The 16,674-nt window shown below is 39.5% G+C and overlaps 1 protein-coding gene and 1 pseudogene across 1 annotated transcript in view; one reads left to right on the top strand and one right to left on the bottom strand.

Moving 5' to 3' along the window:
- The window catches only part of Ube2w (ubiquitin conjugating enzyme E2 W), a 52,791-nt gene extending 36,320 nt beyond the window's left edge, over positions 1-16,471 (top strand). The window contains exons 4-6 of the mRNA XM_032906171.1: positions 2,512-2,667; positions 5,411-5,486; positions 13,210-16,471. Coding sequence (XP_032762062.1) covers positions 2,512-2,667; positions 5,411-5,486; positions 13,210-13,223 — 246 coding nt within the window. The 3' untranslated portion in view covers positions 13,224-16,471. The remainder of the gene's footprint in view (positions 1-2,511; positions 2,668-5,410; positions 5,487-13,209) is intronic.
- On the bottom strand, positions 9,445-10,132 carry LOC116885511 (annotated as a pseudogene).
- Positions 16,472-16,674: the final 203 nt, after the last annotated feature.

The following is a 16,674-nucleotide window of genomic DNA, read 5'->3' as shown; positions in this document are numbered from 1 at the left end:
TGGCTTGATATTTAAAATAGCTATAAAACCTTAGCTTACTTTAATTTCACAATGTCTATTCTAATGTTAAGTGTGGGCATACCTTACTCTAGGCAGGTGGATCTCATTGACTATCTTCTATGAGCAGCAAACGTTTTGGCAGTTTCTGTCATAATTTAGACTCTGGTTTCTCCTTGGTATTTTACTGTAGCTGGTGTTTTGCAAGGGTTGAGAGGTTCTGTTAATCGAGGTTGAGAACTGTGAATTCTATGTAGGGACTTGTGGTCCTGAATTGGCAACTTTGAGTTTATATATGTTTGTGACTGTTGTTGCTATTTAAGAGAAAGTTGTGCTATTTTTCCCAAGACTGGCTTTGAACTTCTAGGCTCAAGTAAAATTCCTTCCCTGAGACTTTCCAGAGGTTGCCCCTGCCCCTGCAATGGCCCTCTGCCACACCGAGCCTGATTGTGAATTCTTAACCACACCCTCACTCAGGTGATACTGGTATTTTCCTTTTTATGATGTGATTACTATTTAGGAACAACTGCTGAACTACAGAACTAATATGGTAGCACCACCTTATAAAACTGACTTGAAGACTGGCAAGTTAGTTCAATTTGAATTTTATGTAAAATCAAGCAGTTTCTCTTAGAGCTCAGAGTAGAGCACTTCTGTAGCACGTTCACTGACCCAGGTTCTTTGCCCAGCATTGCAAAGTAAAGCGGGGTACACGTAGTTGTTCCTAAGTCTGTCTGCTGTCTTTGGATTGTCTTGGAATGTGTGTAATGGAATTTCAAGATGTGCAGACATAGTCTCTTTCCTGTTCGGATGCTTAGGTGGTTTACTTGAAGCGTTAGGACAGAGGAAGACCATTAATATTGTGCCAAGGTTAAGATAAAAGACTCAGGTGACAGCAAATGCTGGCGAGGATGTGGAGAAAGAGGAACACTCCTCCATTGTTGGTGGGATTGCAGACTGGTACAACCATTCTGGAAATCAGTCTGGAGGTTCCTCAGAAAATTGGACATTGCACTACCTGAGGACCCAGCTATACCTTTCTTGGGCATATAATCAAAAGATGCTCAAACAAACAACAAAGACACGTGCTCCACTATGTTCATAGCAGCCTTATTTATAATAGCCAGAAGCTGGAAAGAACCCAGATGCCCTTCAACAGAGGAATGGATACAGAAAATGTGGTACATCTACACAATGGAATACTACTCAGCTATCAAAAACAATGACTTTATGAAATTCAAAGGCAAATGGAGGGAACTGGAAAATATCATCCTGAGTGAGGTTCCCCAATCACAGAAAACCACACATGGTATGCACTCATTGATAAGTGGCTATTAGCCCAAATGCTTGAATTACCCTAGATGCACAGAACACATGAAACTCAAGAAGAATGACCAAAATGTAAATGCTTCACTCCTTCTTTAAAAGGGGAACAAGAATACCCTTGGCAGGGAATAGGGAGGCAAAGTTTAGAACAGAGGCAGAAGGAACACTCATTCAGAGCCTGCCCCCACATGTGGCCCATACATATACAGCCACCAAACTAGATAAGATGGATGAAGCAAAGAAGTGCAGGCTGACAGGAACCGGATGTACATCTCTCCTGAGAGACACCCCCAGAATACAGCAAATACATAGGCGAATGCCATCATTAAACCACTGAACTAAGAACGGGACCCCCGTTGAAGGAATCAGAGAAAGGACTGGAAGAGCTTGAAGGGGCTTGAGACCCCATATGAACAACAATGCCAAGCAACCAGAGCTTCCAGGGACTAAGCCACTACCCAAAGACTCTACATGGACTGACCCTGGGCTCCAACCTCATAGGTAGCAATGAATATCCTAGTAAGAGCACCAGTGGAAGGGGAAGCCCTTGGTCCTGCCAAGTCTGAACCCCCAGTGAACGTGATTGTTGGGGGGAGGGCAGTAATGGGGTGAGGATAGTGAGGGGAAACACCCATGGAGAAGGGGAGGGGGAGGGGCTAGGGGGATGTTGGCCTGGAAACTGGTAAGGGAAATAACAATCGAAATGTAAATAAGAAGTACTCAAGTTAATAAAAATGAAAAAAAAAATTGTGCCAAGGTAAGGTAGCCCTGGCTAGCTTGGAACTTAATATGTAGTTCAGACTGGCTTCATAGTGACTGTGAATCACCTGCATCTGCCTTCCAAGGGCTGGAATTAAAGATGAATAATGAGTACTGAGGACTGAGTAGAATTTGAAAAAAAAAAACCAAACCATTCTTATAAATACACTGTACCATTTACTAGTAAAAAACAATAGAAATATAGAACATTTCAGTGCAATCTATGAAAACAGCCTAGGGGTCTCTACTGCTGCATGGTTATTCATACAGTAATGTTGATACTAAATGGTTGGTAGTGGGTGAGCATCTGCTCCTGAAATCTATTTGTGTTTATTTTATGTCTTAAAAATTAATACTTGTTAAATGTGGAGAATATTTTAGTTTTTAATAGAGATTATTGAGCATTAATGGAATTTTATTTTTTCTTAGGTCATGTTTACTGGTGAAAATATTCCTGTTCATCCTCATGTGTATAGCAATGGTCATATCTGTTTATCCATCCTAACAGAAGACTGGTCCCCGGCGCTCTCAGTGCAATCGGTCTGTCTCAGCATTATCAGCATGCTTTCCAGCTGCAAAGAAAAGGTAGGACTTGCACCATTATTCCAGGTAATGTCTCCTCTTCAAGCGTAGGAAGGTTAACAGTTTCAAAATATAATTAGCTGCATTTGAAGGAGGACACATGCTTTTTGTTTTTAAATTGTAGTGACTTTTTTCTGTAATAAGTTGGCAAGTTATCTTTCATTCTAAATAGATTAGAAGTCAAAGTAAATGTTTTATGTATATATTTCTAATTTATAGTTTAAGTATACAACATGCTAGCAATGTGAGTAGTAACTAGACTATAGTTGTCATTTAATCATTTATAGCTGTCATTTAATCATTTTTGAACAAGACATTTGTGCACATGTTTTTAATCTGAGTTTCATTTTTATAAATAAACACAGAGTAAAAGTGTACAGCACATTCCTGTTTTTAGATTTCGCAGTGGAAAAGTTAGGAATACAAAGCTCCTGGCTCCTTACCCTGCTTCCCACACAAGGAAGCATTTCTCCAGAATTTCCTAGAATCCAGAGCTTTCCTATCTTAGTGGTTAGATTGAAGGAGTCACCCAGTCACCAGTACAATTTCTGGAACCTTGCATTTTGTTTTCCTTTATTCACTCACAGATTCTGTCTCTAATGGAAGTGGGGAAAAGACCAGAGAGAACTGGTGTGAGTTAAACTTTAGACCCTTAGAGTAGACGCTCTGCAGCTGTTTGTGCTTCAGCAGGTTGTCTTCTGTTCTCTAGACTAAATGGATGCTGTTTTACTCCTTAGAGCTTAGAGAATCTTTAAGGTAATTGTTTATTTCTAAGCGATAAGTTTAGAATCGGTAACAGCCAGAGTCACTGTTTTACTAAATAAGTTTCTTGAATGTTAATTCAAAAGAGGGTTGTTGGGTTTTTTTTCAGTGGGGCAGGATACATCAAGATGGTTCAGCAGCTAAGCATGCTCAGAATCCCCATTTAGAAATAGGAAAATGTGCAAAACAATTATTGTAGATGAAATATAATAAATGCATTTTAACAACACTTTGCAAATATATATTTTGTTATACGTATGGATGTTTTACCTCCATGTATACTGTGAGATGCCTGGTACCTGTGGCGGGCGGCCAGAAGAGAACATTGGATTCTCTGAAACTGGAGTTACAGGTGACTGTGAGGCATCTCGTAGGTGCTCTGCAAGAGTGGCCAGTGCTCTGAACTTCTGCACCCCTCTCTAGCCGCCTTAACATTACTTTAACTTCAGTTCCTTCTGCATTTGTTTAACTGTAGAAGTTGTTGTGAGTCTTCCTCATTTACTACTTCATTTGTTACTATGACACTATACAGAGGCACACAAGGGCTCCTATGCCTATGGCTTTTTACAGTGAGGTGATGACCACAGGCTGTGAGGGTCATTCATTGGCTTTTGTTTGCATTGACAGGGAATGTTTTGCACCAAGAGCCAGAGAGGAACTGTCGCTCTGCCTCTCATCCTTTTCTAACCCTCATCATTCCACTCACCAGCTAGTTCACTGCTAGTGCTTTGTATACTTTATTTTAAAACCGATCATTTCATTTAAACTATTGATAAACTATCTTTAGAAGAACTATTGTATGATAGATTTAACTGTGATGATAATTTAAGAGTCAGAATATTTCTGAGTTTGATACAATTCAATATTTATTAGATGCTTGCTGTTTTTCCCCTACTGAATGCTAGGTAACTAAAAAGGAAATACATGACTTCGTTTTGTAATCTTAATTTCTAAGGAAATTTTCTCAATTGTATCAGGGCAATCTTGGCGTAGTTAACAGATTATACCCAAACAGTCTTTTTGTTGTTGTTGATTCAGATTACCGCTGATGTGAATCCCTACTACGGGCACTGGAAGGGTCAGCTGACAGCTATGTGTGTAAGCACAGAAGCATTAAGTGGATGGCTGCTTTCTTCCCAGCAGTCTAAGTTGTCCATCACCCTTGTCACTGCTTCTGCCTGGGCCTTTCTTAAATGATGCAGCTCTTATCAGCCTCAGTAGAAGGAGTTCTCTTAATCTCTCATCTTCACTAGTCTAAATAGTTACATCTAAACACTGCAAAACGAGATTTAATAGGGAAAGGAAGACATTGTTTTATCAAAGTCATTGTAAAAGTTAACCGAAAGCTCTCTGTTGCTTTGTTGGAAGCTGTCCCTCCTACTACTGCATTAAAATAAACTCGACATTTGAACTGTTGACAGAAAGGTAGACTCCTGCCAGGCTGGTGCCCAGGAGTTGTCAGGCAGGGTCTCTCCCAGTCTTCCTCCAATGTGTTTAGCATCACTCTTGCCAGATGTCCGTATTGTTCCAGTCAGGACACATAAGGAGCAGCAAGGCCACTGTTACTTACAAGCACTAAAACACCTTTCCTCTTAGATGCTGTTTGAATCAGAATCATCTGCTCTGTCCTTAATACATTACAATAAATTAATAAACCTACGTGGATACTTGAGTTGCTGTTGTTCTTCAGACAACCTTAGTTAAATAAGTAGACTCTTTGTTAGTTCGCGTAAGTAGTCATGTAGGTAGTGACTCAGTGGGAGAGAGAAGCATGAAGAACTTGGATGCTGTCCTTGTACTGGAACTGACCGCTCCCGCGCCCCTTCTGAAAACAGTTGACTATGGCATTCTAATTAAGCTTTTAGTGTTGCCCTTGTTTTGGTTCATTCTATAGTAATTTTGCTAAACTCACTTCTCACCATTACTTTCTTTTAGAACTTAGCTGTTTAAATTCTTTTTTGTTGTTGTTTTGTTTTTGTTTCAGAGACGACCACCAGATAATTCCTTTTATGTGCGAACATGTAACAAGAATCCAAAGAAAACAAAATGGTGGTATCATGGTGAGCAGTTTTAATTTCTAATGACAAATTTTGGTTATTTTTATCTGAAAGATAACCAATTATTTGAAAGACTTGGGGAAATAGTGGAAGGATGTAATTGAGGTAACATTTTTTTTAATACTGCAATGTAGAAAGTCTTCGAAAATGTGGATATCATACTAACTTTTTCAAACAGTCATATCTATTGTAGGAAAAGTAAAATTAGCATTACTTTAATAATTCCAACAATACCATTTAATACCTGGTGTGCTTTGTTTTGTCATACTTTTGAAGGTTGACATGATTTTATTTCTATAAACCTTTCCTGAGACTAGCTGTGTAGGCCAGCTTATAGCTGTCCTTCTTGCCACTGCTTCCCAAGTGCTGGGGTTATAGATGTGTGCTGCTAACAGACCGTAAAGTGGAGTGAGCTTTATGTGAAGTAGATGTTCTGGTGCCCTGTGCACTCAGTTCTGCTACTTTTTATAACTGGAGGCAATTGCAATAAGTTATCGTTTTCATTAGAGAAAGCTGCTCTGGTCCCAACAGCTTGTCTTAGTCACTGGTCTAGTGCTGTCAAGAGACACCATGACCCTGGCAACTCTTGTAAAAGAAAGCATTTAATTGGAGCTTGCTTAGCTTCAGAGGTATAGTCCATTATCATGGCAGCGTGCAGGCAGGTGTGCTCTAGAGGAGTAGCTGAGAGGTACAACTTGACCAGTGGCAGAGAAGGTGCTCTGGGTTTGTCATGGGCTTTTAAACCCTCAAAGCCCGCTCCCAGTCACATACTTTCTTCAAAAAGGCCACACCTCCTAATTCTTTCAATTAGTCCTACTCCCTAGTGACCAAATCTATGATCCTGTTCCCATCCAAACCACCACAGCCCTGGCCCCTATAGGCTTGTAGCCATAGCATAATGCAGAAACCAGTCCAACTTGACTGGTCCAACACCCCAGTCTCAGCACTGTTTAAAAGTTCAAAGTTAAAGGCTCTTCGAGACTCAAGGCAATAATCTTAACTGTAACCCCTGTAAAATCAAAATTAAAAAAACAGATCACAAACTTCCAATATACAATGGCATAGACTATACATTAATGTGCCAAAAATGAGGAAGTGGAGCATAATGAGGGAATATTGGACCAAAGCAGTACGTAAAGGCATCAGAGCAAACTGCATCTTTATGTCTTGATGCTGTGCACTCTGCAGATCTCCAACTCCTTTCCGCTTTACTGACCGCAAGACGCTTTTCTCTCTTGGGCTGGCCCTCGCTTCCACCTGGGCTGCAGCTCTCCTTAGCAGATAGTCAGTGACTGGCTTCTCCAGCGTCTTGGGGCCTCCAACACAGTCCAGGCTTCACTCCACAGCTGCTTCATCCCGTGTTCTTTCTGGGCCTCCGGTGAGGATACCCTTGACACACACACCTGGCCTCAGTGGCTCTCCGTAGCCACAAAGGGAGACTCTGTAACCCGTTTGTGTATTCTGGACTCTAAAGTCAGAACCACATGGTCAAAGCTGCCAAGTTCTGCTGCTTGCTGAGACTGAAACATGGTCCATCCCCTTCAGTTAAATCTTCATCAGCCTTCTGTTGTCTGTTGTTTCCTTCTTGCCAAAGCTTCTCTTCAATTCCTTTATGAGTTGGAAGCTTAGCTGGGTGGGGTCTTGCCTGAAGTCACTACTCCCTTTATTCTCTGCAGCCTCAGGTGTCTCCTTAAGCTTTTCCTCTCCTGTTGGAGCATGGTATTGCCTTTTCCTTTGTGCACATCTAAATGCCAGTTGTTGTTGTTGTTGTTGTTGTTATAGTTTAGCATGACCTTAGCCTAAGTCATTAACTTTATTGGAACTTTTCTAAAGTCAGCTATCTTTTGCTTGCTTAACAGGCAAGATTCCAGAAGATCTTCACCAATCATGTTATTTATTTAACACCCATTTTTCAAATCTTGCGTTGATGCCTTGCCTTTTGCCCCTTTCCCCTCTTTCTCCCCTTTCTTCTCACTAGCCCTGGATCATCCAGACCTTGTTGTGATTGCCAGGGTGGCCCTGAACACAGGGGATTGCAGGAGTGTGGCACCACATCTGGTTCATAAATAGGTATTCTTGCTGATGCTCTTATTTTCCCATTATCTGTATTCACTAGGCTAATTTTGCACTCCTGAACTCAAGGAATCTTTCTCTCTTCAACTTAGCAGCAACTATAAAGCCACATGATCAAGCCCCGTAGACTTATTTCTTAGCTGCTTTATTGCTGTGATAAAACACCATGACCAAAAGCAGCTTAGGTTCCTTTATGCACAGGTCATGGTCCATCACTGAGGAAAGTCAGGCTAAGAACTCAAGGCAGGAGCTGGTGCAGAAGCCATTGAGGAGCACTGCTTACTGGCTTGCTTCTCATGCATACTTAGCCTGCTTCCTTTAATATGTCCAGATGGTCCTGGATCAGTGGTGACACAGCTCACAGTAGGCTATGCCCTCATCAAATGTTGATCAAAGGAATCCCCACAGGTCAGTCCTACGGAGGCACTTTCTCAATTAAAGTTCCCTCTTGTCAAATGACTCTAGCTTGCGTTCAGTTGACAAAAAACTAGTCAGGACATTAGTGCTATCTAATTCTCAAAGCACTGTAAGGACAGACCATCTTTCATGTGTGATCTGTGAAGCTGCTCCAAACTTCAGAGCCGAGAGTGGGATGTATCTCAGTAGTCAGCTGTGTGGTTAACGAGCGTGAGGCCCAGGTCCAACGCACATGTGCAGGCATCTCATGATCAGGAAAGGGACACACTCTTCCCCCACACCATATGTTTACTTTCTTTCTAATCTACAGATTCTCAAACTCACTCTCTCTGTGTCTCTCTGCCCCCTCCCCCTCCCCCCATACACACACAGCTAGCATTTCAGTTTTGAGAGACTAAGTGGAACGTTTGAGGCATCCAGCTCTATAGCCGTGCTGTATGGCACTAACAACATGAATGGGCCAGCACAGATGCCAGTGTAGATGGAAGCAGAGGTTTGGTTGAGATAATGATGTGTGTGCTCTAAAGAGGACTTCGTACAAGCAGGATGGAGACACTAATAGTGAAGATTACAAGTCTGAAATCATTTAAGCTCCTGATTTTATAAGATGGGAACCTCAGAAGTCAGGCTGAAGTTGATCTACCAGACAACAGTTAGGTCTTCATAAAATACTCAGAGCTAAAATTTTGCTTGTCTACGCTATCATTTAGAATCTCTTTCAAATTAGGTCAGTCCATTTGTGTGCTTCATCCCTCATATTGATTGCTTTTGAGGTGTTAGTACACAGTGGTTTATTAAAAGGTAATCATATTAGGTAGAGTTTTAGAATATAAGAAATTGTATTAGTATGTGACAATATATTCCTTATTGTTACCTGAAATCTGGACCATTCCCAGAACTCTTCAGTTTCCAATTAGGCTATATGTGCATTAGATGCAAGCATGCCGTGTTGCCATTTAACCCAGAGATTTGTCTGCTCTGAAAAATAAATTGAGTAGAGACGATTAGGGCCAGAAACGGAAAACTTAATCAAAATAGGTTTGTGAAATAGCTGATTCACTTGCATTATACAAATGGGTTTGAGATTTGCCATGATTCAGACATGGAATCTTCCTTATATAGAATTATATCTTTGTACCCAGCTGAATGAATGATATACAGCCCAAAGATTTTTGTTTTTTCCTTCTTGCTTTTCTTTTTATACTGAATGGCCTTCTTTGAGAATTTCATATAGTACATTTTATACTGGATGGCCTTCTTTGAGAACTTCATATAGTACATTTTATACTGGATGGCCTCTTTGAGAAATGTCATATAGTGTATTTTAATTACATGTACATCCCACTCCTCCCAGCTCCACCCCACCTTTCCATCTACCACCTCCCAAGCTTCATGCCCTCTTTTCCTTTTACAACTTTATTTCTATAGCTGTGGCAGTGCTGTGACAAATGGTTAGAAGTGTTTCACCAAGTCATAGACATAGATAGGTATGCACATCACCTTCAAACCTGATGACTTACACAGTGGCTTGGCTTCAGCCTGGTGTATGGCCATGCCAACTCTCTTGGAGCCATCATCTGTGGTGTATCCCACATGTTTGCCTATCAGGCCATCACAAGCTCGGGGTCCATGTTTAAAGGAGGGGCTCACTGCACCCTGCCATGACACAGTTTCCCTCTTTATAATCATCCAGAAGCTGGTACGTGTACAACATGTGGTGTTTGTCATAAGTAATATAAAAGCTGGCATCCAAGAGAGGAGCTTGGCCCAGGACCATCCCTCTCCATTCATCCTTAGAGCCATGCTTACCCTCAAATACATGTTCCACTGCTTTGCCAATTCTCGCATCAGCAAGGCTGGGGTCAGTGACTTGGGATGATGCCACCTTGTTGGAAAGAATTTTAAGGGACAGTACCCTTTTGTCTCTGTGAAGTTCCAGTCCATAGACACAGTCAAATTCCATCATATTTCACCAGGTGAGAGAGGGGTTTATAGGCACCTGATCTAGCACAGTTCCTTTCCACTGTGTGATGAGCTCATCTCCTTCCTTCTGCCCGTGAGAAACTCTGCAGCCCACAATGATGTTCCTTTGGGGCCTGGATGAAGGTCTACTCCTCTGCCTGACCAGCTCTCTTCTTGGTCAACGTTGCACTTTCCATATTCTGTCCTGCAGCTTTGCTGATGTGCTGCCCTTCTGATTCCTGGGTCCTGGAAGGCTCCAAGGCTCTTAGCTCGTACTGTCTGGTGTCCTGCCTTAGGGATAGTCCTTTTTTTTTTCCCTTTTTTTCTTTTCTTTTTTTTTTTTTTTTAAACACACCCTACTGTGTTCAGTTTGGCAGACTGTGTTACTGTGTTTTTCTAGTCTTGTGTCCTTGATGAGACTTGAGGAGATGGATTTCCAGGATATTATGCCTTTTATAATTGTGGAGAATGTAGTGACCTTTGTCTAGTTCTTATATTTCCATAAACTCAGTGAAGTTAGTGGTGATGGAGGTAACCTTTCAGGAACCAACACTATAGGTATTATATTGGAGATGGGATTTTAGTAAAAGCTTTGGTAGTTCCAAAGACAGTTAAAGTCATTATTCTGGGATTTTCTTTTCAAGATATTTTATTGCCACAATAGTTTAGCCAAGAGGTTAAAAACTATTAACCTTTTATAGTTGTATATTTGTCCTAACCCAAAATAGGGTTCATGCCATTGGTTGTGTATGTGCCCATCTAGCATGCATTGATATTTGCATGTGGTTGGAAAACTATATTCCTTGGAGGTTTGTTGTTTTGTTGTTTGGTTTTACCTCTTAGCTATGGGAAAGCAGGGTGATGGTTTTGACTCATACCCAGGTTCAAACCAGTTATTACAGGCTTCATTACGTGTATTTATTGAGGATTTATAGCCTTTCAAGTCCCTGGGGGTCCTGTTGTTAGAGATCATTGAATTCAAACTTTAAAAATACATTTCCACAAAATTAAGATGTTCAAGGCAAGTACAACCATGTCAACCTAAATTAATTTTAACATTTGATCCAAGATGGAGCCTGGGATAGGAGAATAGCTTTAGGGATTTTATAAACATTTTAGTAGCACAGTCTACAGAAGCCTACCATGCTGGGAACCTTCCATAATGGACAGCCATTCGTAAAGGTAAATGTGTGCGGTCATCTAAAACATACGGTATGTCTTTAGAAGTACAAGCTTGTTTCTAGTTTACTTAGTAGCATGCTTGACTGGATTTAGTAACTTTGCTACTGTGTGTACTATTCTCTGTGTCTCTGAAGGTTGTCTCAGTACAGTTCTATTAGGTAGAACTCACTGCTGTACTGCAGCTTATAGAGTTAAGTTTGTTGGGTTGTAGTGTTTGTCTTAAACTATTTTATTGAGCTGGCATTCTTATAATCCCATATACTTTGGAGGCCAATGTAAGCACATTGCAAACTTGAGGTTGGCCTCGAAAGTTTAGCAAGAGCCTGTGTAAAACATAGTCACACACACACACACACACACACTCACGCACACACACAAAGGAAAAAACAAATCAAACCATTCCCCCACAAAATACTACACACATATACTCATGCACACACACATACACAAATCCAAAAAACACACACACATGCATGCATATATACACACAAACCCCAATACACACTCACCAAACTACCTCCCCCCAACCCCCCAAAAACCCTCAAAATCCAAACACACACACACATAAAACTAAAACATCATTTGAAAGGTAAGTAGTATTTTGAGAAACTCTTTACTGTTTGGTTTACGATCACAACAAGTACATCTTTCAAATTCACAGTAGTGAGTATTTTGATATGAAACATAAGAGATATAAATTCTCCACTTGTTTTTTCTTCAGTATGTTCTTTTTTATTTGATGGGTTTAGTCGTGCCAGTTAGCACTTAGGATTTGAAGCTGGGAAGATGAGGAGCCAGCCCTGGCTACTTAGCAAGGTCGAGACCAGTGTGAACTGCATGAACCCAGTCTCAAAAAATTGTCAGATTTTGGTGCATGTGTGCGTACATATGTGTGTGTGTTCGTGTTCTCAAAGGTTCCCTGGAGCTTGAGTTCAAAAGTCATTGTGAGTAGCCCACCATGGATGCCGTGGATAGAACTGAGATCCACTCCTGGAACACTTACCCTCGGAGCCACCTCTTCCACCGCCCGTTTGTCTTATTTGATAGAGGGTCTAGCTGAGTAGCCCAAGCTCGCTGCACATTAAGTGTCTCCTGGTTTCCTGGTGCCTATTGTTGATGCTGGGATTGAGCCTGCATGATTTTTTTAATTATTCAAACTATGCCCAGGGTTAAGAAAATACATTGCCACTGAGCTTTATCACCAACCTATGATTTATTTTTAAAATATAGTTTATTTACCATGTACATTATAATCCATGAATTCCCCTGGCATAACAGAATTGACTTAGTCTCTATTAGTGGAAATCCTATTAGCACTAATTTATCAGCCTTTATGTGGAATTATTTGTAAGGAATTTGGCCACTATTTTCTGAGCTTCTGCTTTGTAAGTTTGCATAACTCTTAGGAGTTGCTGCTAGTTTGAAGCTTCTTTCTGAAAAGTAGCTAATCCTCAAACTTCTCAGATTTTCTTTTTTGTGTGCGTGAAATTAATTTTCTAAAACAAGTCATAGACACTACAGTTATGTACTGTCTAAATATAGTGTGTGTAGGCTACCAGAAGATATTATATGGTTTTGGGGTTTTAAATGACCTTGCATATGGGTATTTCTGAACATTATGAATACTTTCTGAAAATTCATTTTCTGAAAGGACATTAACATTAAATGTCTATTGATTGATTCGAAAGTTGTATCTTACTATTGAAAGAGAGTTGCCTTATAGACTAAAGGTGTGTGATGTACTAGTTAATGTAAAATGTCATGACTGCTTAAGAATTGCTTATAGAAAAATTCTCTTCAGATATGTCCTGAATATGTGCTACCTTAGTATATCAATTTCTTGCTTCAGATTGAACTAATATACTAATCATACATTATTTTAAAGTTTTTGCAAGCTATCATTTCCTTGAAAGAGTAAAGGTTGGCTTGCTTATATTATATAATTGAACACAAATTTTTATCTGTAAAGATTGAGCAAGGCAAATCAGGTCAGCCATGTTCTTGCTACTTGACATTGTTTCTACATGAGATTAACTTGTACATTACTTGCACATGTTAACTTTTTAATTATTTTTTTCTTCTTTTCTTAAAGATGATACTTGTTGATGCCACTGTTCTCATCCTCGTAGCAGAAGATAGTCCTACTGAGAAAATGAGCACTTTGATCATTCAGTCTTTGAACTTTAACCTTTGACTGGAAGTGACCTATAGGCAATGAAGACTACTTCCTTTTACTGCATTTTTACTCGTGTGCATTCTGGGCGCATGTTGATCGCTGGTTCAGTCCAGGCAACTGACATGCTTTTATTAGTCATACAGTATTAATGCAGGTGTCAGGAAATGTCAAATATAATTCCATTTTTTTTTTATTTTTATTTTTTTAAGCTTTTGGAAAAGTTCCAGGTCCTCATGTATTGTGCAATAACAGTGACTTCCTCAGTGGTTTGGGGGCGTTCATTGCCGGCAATGGACGTTGTGAAAGAGTGAGTTTTCTTAACTCCTGTCACTCGGTGATTAATGCATGATAGGGCCTCTGAAATGAATTTATCGGTTATTGTGGGATTATAAGGAAAGTGAGGGATCCAACGTTACATTGAAAGACACCCCAGCTGTTGATATTGGATTCTATGCACTGTGATCCTAAGGCTAACAGCATGAAAACATGCATCTTTAAAGGACCGTGAGAAAGATCATTGCATATTTATTTAATTGTTTATATCTGCTGTCAAATTGTTTTGACATGGAAAGTTTTCGAGGAACATTGGCAGAGAGGTACAATATGTTATCCCTATGGTGAAAATAAATTCATTTATTGTATATAATCCTCAATCTCTGAAGTAAAGGTGTGAATAATAGGGTATGAATGGTTTAACTAAGGCTTTGTTTTGGAAGTAAAAAAATAGCAGTGATGATTAAATTACTGCCATCCATCATTTGGGCCTGTTATTATTTTCCAAGTATATGACACTCTTACTTCCTGCTAGCCATCAGCATGAGCCCTGTTACCTAAACACTATTCATCTATTTATGTTTGGAAAAATCCATAAACATTTTTGTTTGTAATCTTGTTTCTTTTGTTATGTTTTCAGTTTGTTTTAATGTTACAATACTTTAATTGAAAGAATTTTGTCAAGTTTTTTCTTGTAACTTTTCTTTACTTGTATCATCTTGTCCTTCAATACTGTACCCTAAAATGAGAAATACATTTTTGACAGAGGCTTAATGTTTTAACAAAAGAGTGTGGACATTTTTATTTTAAGATTTTGGCAAAAGGACACTATAAAAATGCTCTGTTTGCTTATTGTCTCACATATCCATTGTGCAGAGTTTCTTGGAAGAATTTGTTTTACTTGTTGAAGATTTTGCTTACAGGTAGATGAAGTTTTTCTGTCTGTTTGTCTATTCCCCCCCCCGCAATCTCAGTCGATATCTCTCCCTCCCCCCCACTCTCTCTCTCTCTGATCTATGAAACAGTTGCTGAGAAGGTCCCATCCTAAGTACCATGTACCATGAAGTGATGCTACAACTAGGTCTTTTTAAGAAGTGATTAATGTATTTTATAAATTACCTTTTCACATATGCAAGACCTGTTTCTATGACAATGTTATTTTTACTAATGCCTTACTGTTGCACTCTTTTTCAATATCCTGCAATGAATATATTAACCAGTTTGGGCTTAAATAAGCCAGTTGGCTGAAAGGTCTGACAGTATGTAACCCCATAGAAATCATTCAATTGATAATCGGTAAAGAATATTTTAAAAATTGTTTTTAATCTCTGTGTAGATGACATTTTGTAGCTTTGTACATGTTGTTAATTAAGGGCATATAATTTTACATTCTAAAAGTATAACTGCTGAACTCAGGGGTGGGTAGACTTCAAAAATATGTCTGCTGTAGAAATAACTTGAAAAAAATTAAAACCATGGCCAGCCACCAAATTGTGGACACTGTTTATACTACTAGGGAGCAGTCATCATTGTTTTTAAAGACTATACACATTTTCTTCTGTCTTGACTGCATGTATGTAAGTTCCCACAGTGATCATTATCAGTTTTATTAGTTGGCCTACTTAACATGAAAGAAATTTTTACGTTCTTAGTTTTCCTCTGTTTTCAATATGAAATTACAGCTGTAACTCTTAAAATACTAATTAACTCTTTTTGTCAGGGGACTGGGGCACAGGGAGAAATGCTTACCTATTCTAACTGAAATCCTTGCCTGTGACATTATTCACCAAAGGAATTACTATACCAGGTCAAGCATTAAGTGCTGTAGTGTAGATGAGTAGCTTCAGCTGGGTTTTGTAACAGTGCTTTAATATACCTCTCTATGTACAGACATAGGATAGACTCAAATGAATGGGAGCATGAAAAATCAAACAGTTTTATTTCACTTTTGGCTCCAAGTGAAGAAATTAAGAACATATCTAAAATATAGGAGTATCGACTATTAATAATTCATAATCAGATTAATATTACTCCTTTGAATTTAGGAGTCACTGAAAATTCTTTTACACTGGCATTTAATTATTTGCCATTATTAAAAGTCATAAGATGTGTATCTGGGTCATTGTTCAGTTGAGGGAGTTATGGCTTTTAACAAAACATATTTTGCTGTATGTTACTGAAAGAAAACCAGAAGTACAAGTAATTTATATGAAATATGCTGTGTTCACTCCCTCCTTCCTGCATCCCCAGGAAGTACCAGCCTGCAGCATTACATTTTTACACACAGGGGCTGTGACTGTCTCCTCTTCTCTCGTTCTCACATTGATTTCAGTCTGCTCTCTGTTTTGCCTAAGTTTGTTAAGATGACACCCAGGCAGTCCCTTGTTTTTGCAGTTACAAACTAACTTGACTTCCAGATACAGACAGATGCTATGGATAGGTTTTATGGAGAGAGGTTAGTTTAGTTTTATGGGTGTTCTCTTAGGGAGTTTATATTTACTTCTAAAGCCAGTGGGGAAGTAAGCTTTCTTTGTGGTCCTGGGAGAGCAGGCTGTCAGCTTCTATGCATCAGCAGTTCAGCTGGGAAAGACTCCACTCTGTTGCTGTGCAGACAGGTCACCAAGTGACCGGGGCGGCTCCTTCCCTACGCTGGATGATAATTTCTGAGACCCTAAGCCAGGGATCTGGAGATTGGTTCCATCGACGGTGAACTGACAGTAAAGGAAATGCTCAGTGGGATAAAAATGGTGGGTAAATGTGTTATTTCAGGTAATGAAGTCTTTTATTAAAGCCTGTGGATTTTGAGAATTGCAATATTTAAAACTTCTGGAAGTAGAGTAAAGAGGGGTACTATGTATTCAAAGGTTTTTGGGTTTTTTTTTTTTTTAATTAAAAAAAAAGTGTGGCTATGTTTCAGCTTTCATGGTCACTGCTGCTTATATGTCTCATTTTCATTGTTTTTTAATATGTCTTAGCCAAAAGCTTAAAGCTCTAATTATGTTTAATTGTATATGCATGTAAATTGGCTTTCAAAAAGTACCTTTCTGAAGACTCTGTCAGACCTCGGCAGAGCTGAGGATGCCACTCCCTGGCAGCTCCACAGACACC

The sequence above is a fragment of the Rattus rattus genome, chromosome 1, assembly GCF_011064425.1.
Source record: "Rattus rattus isolate New Zealand chromosome 1, Rrattus_CSIRO_v1, whole genome shotgun sequence".
Lineage (NCBI taxonomy): Eukaryota > Metazoa > Chordata > Mammalia > Rodentia > Muridae > Rattus > Rattus rattus.
The sequence above is the reverse complement of the archived record's forward strand: the minus strand, read 5'-3'. Positions and strand labels throughout refer to the sequence as shown.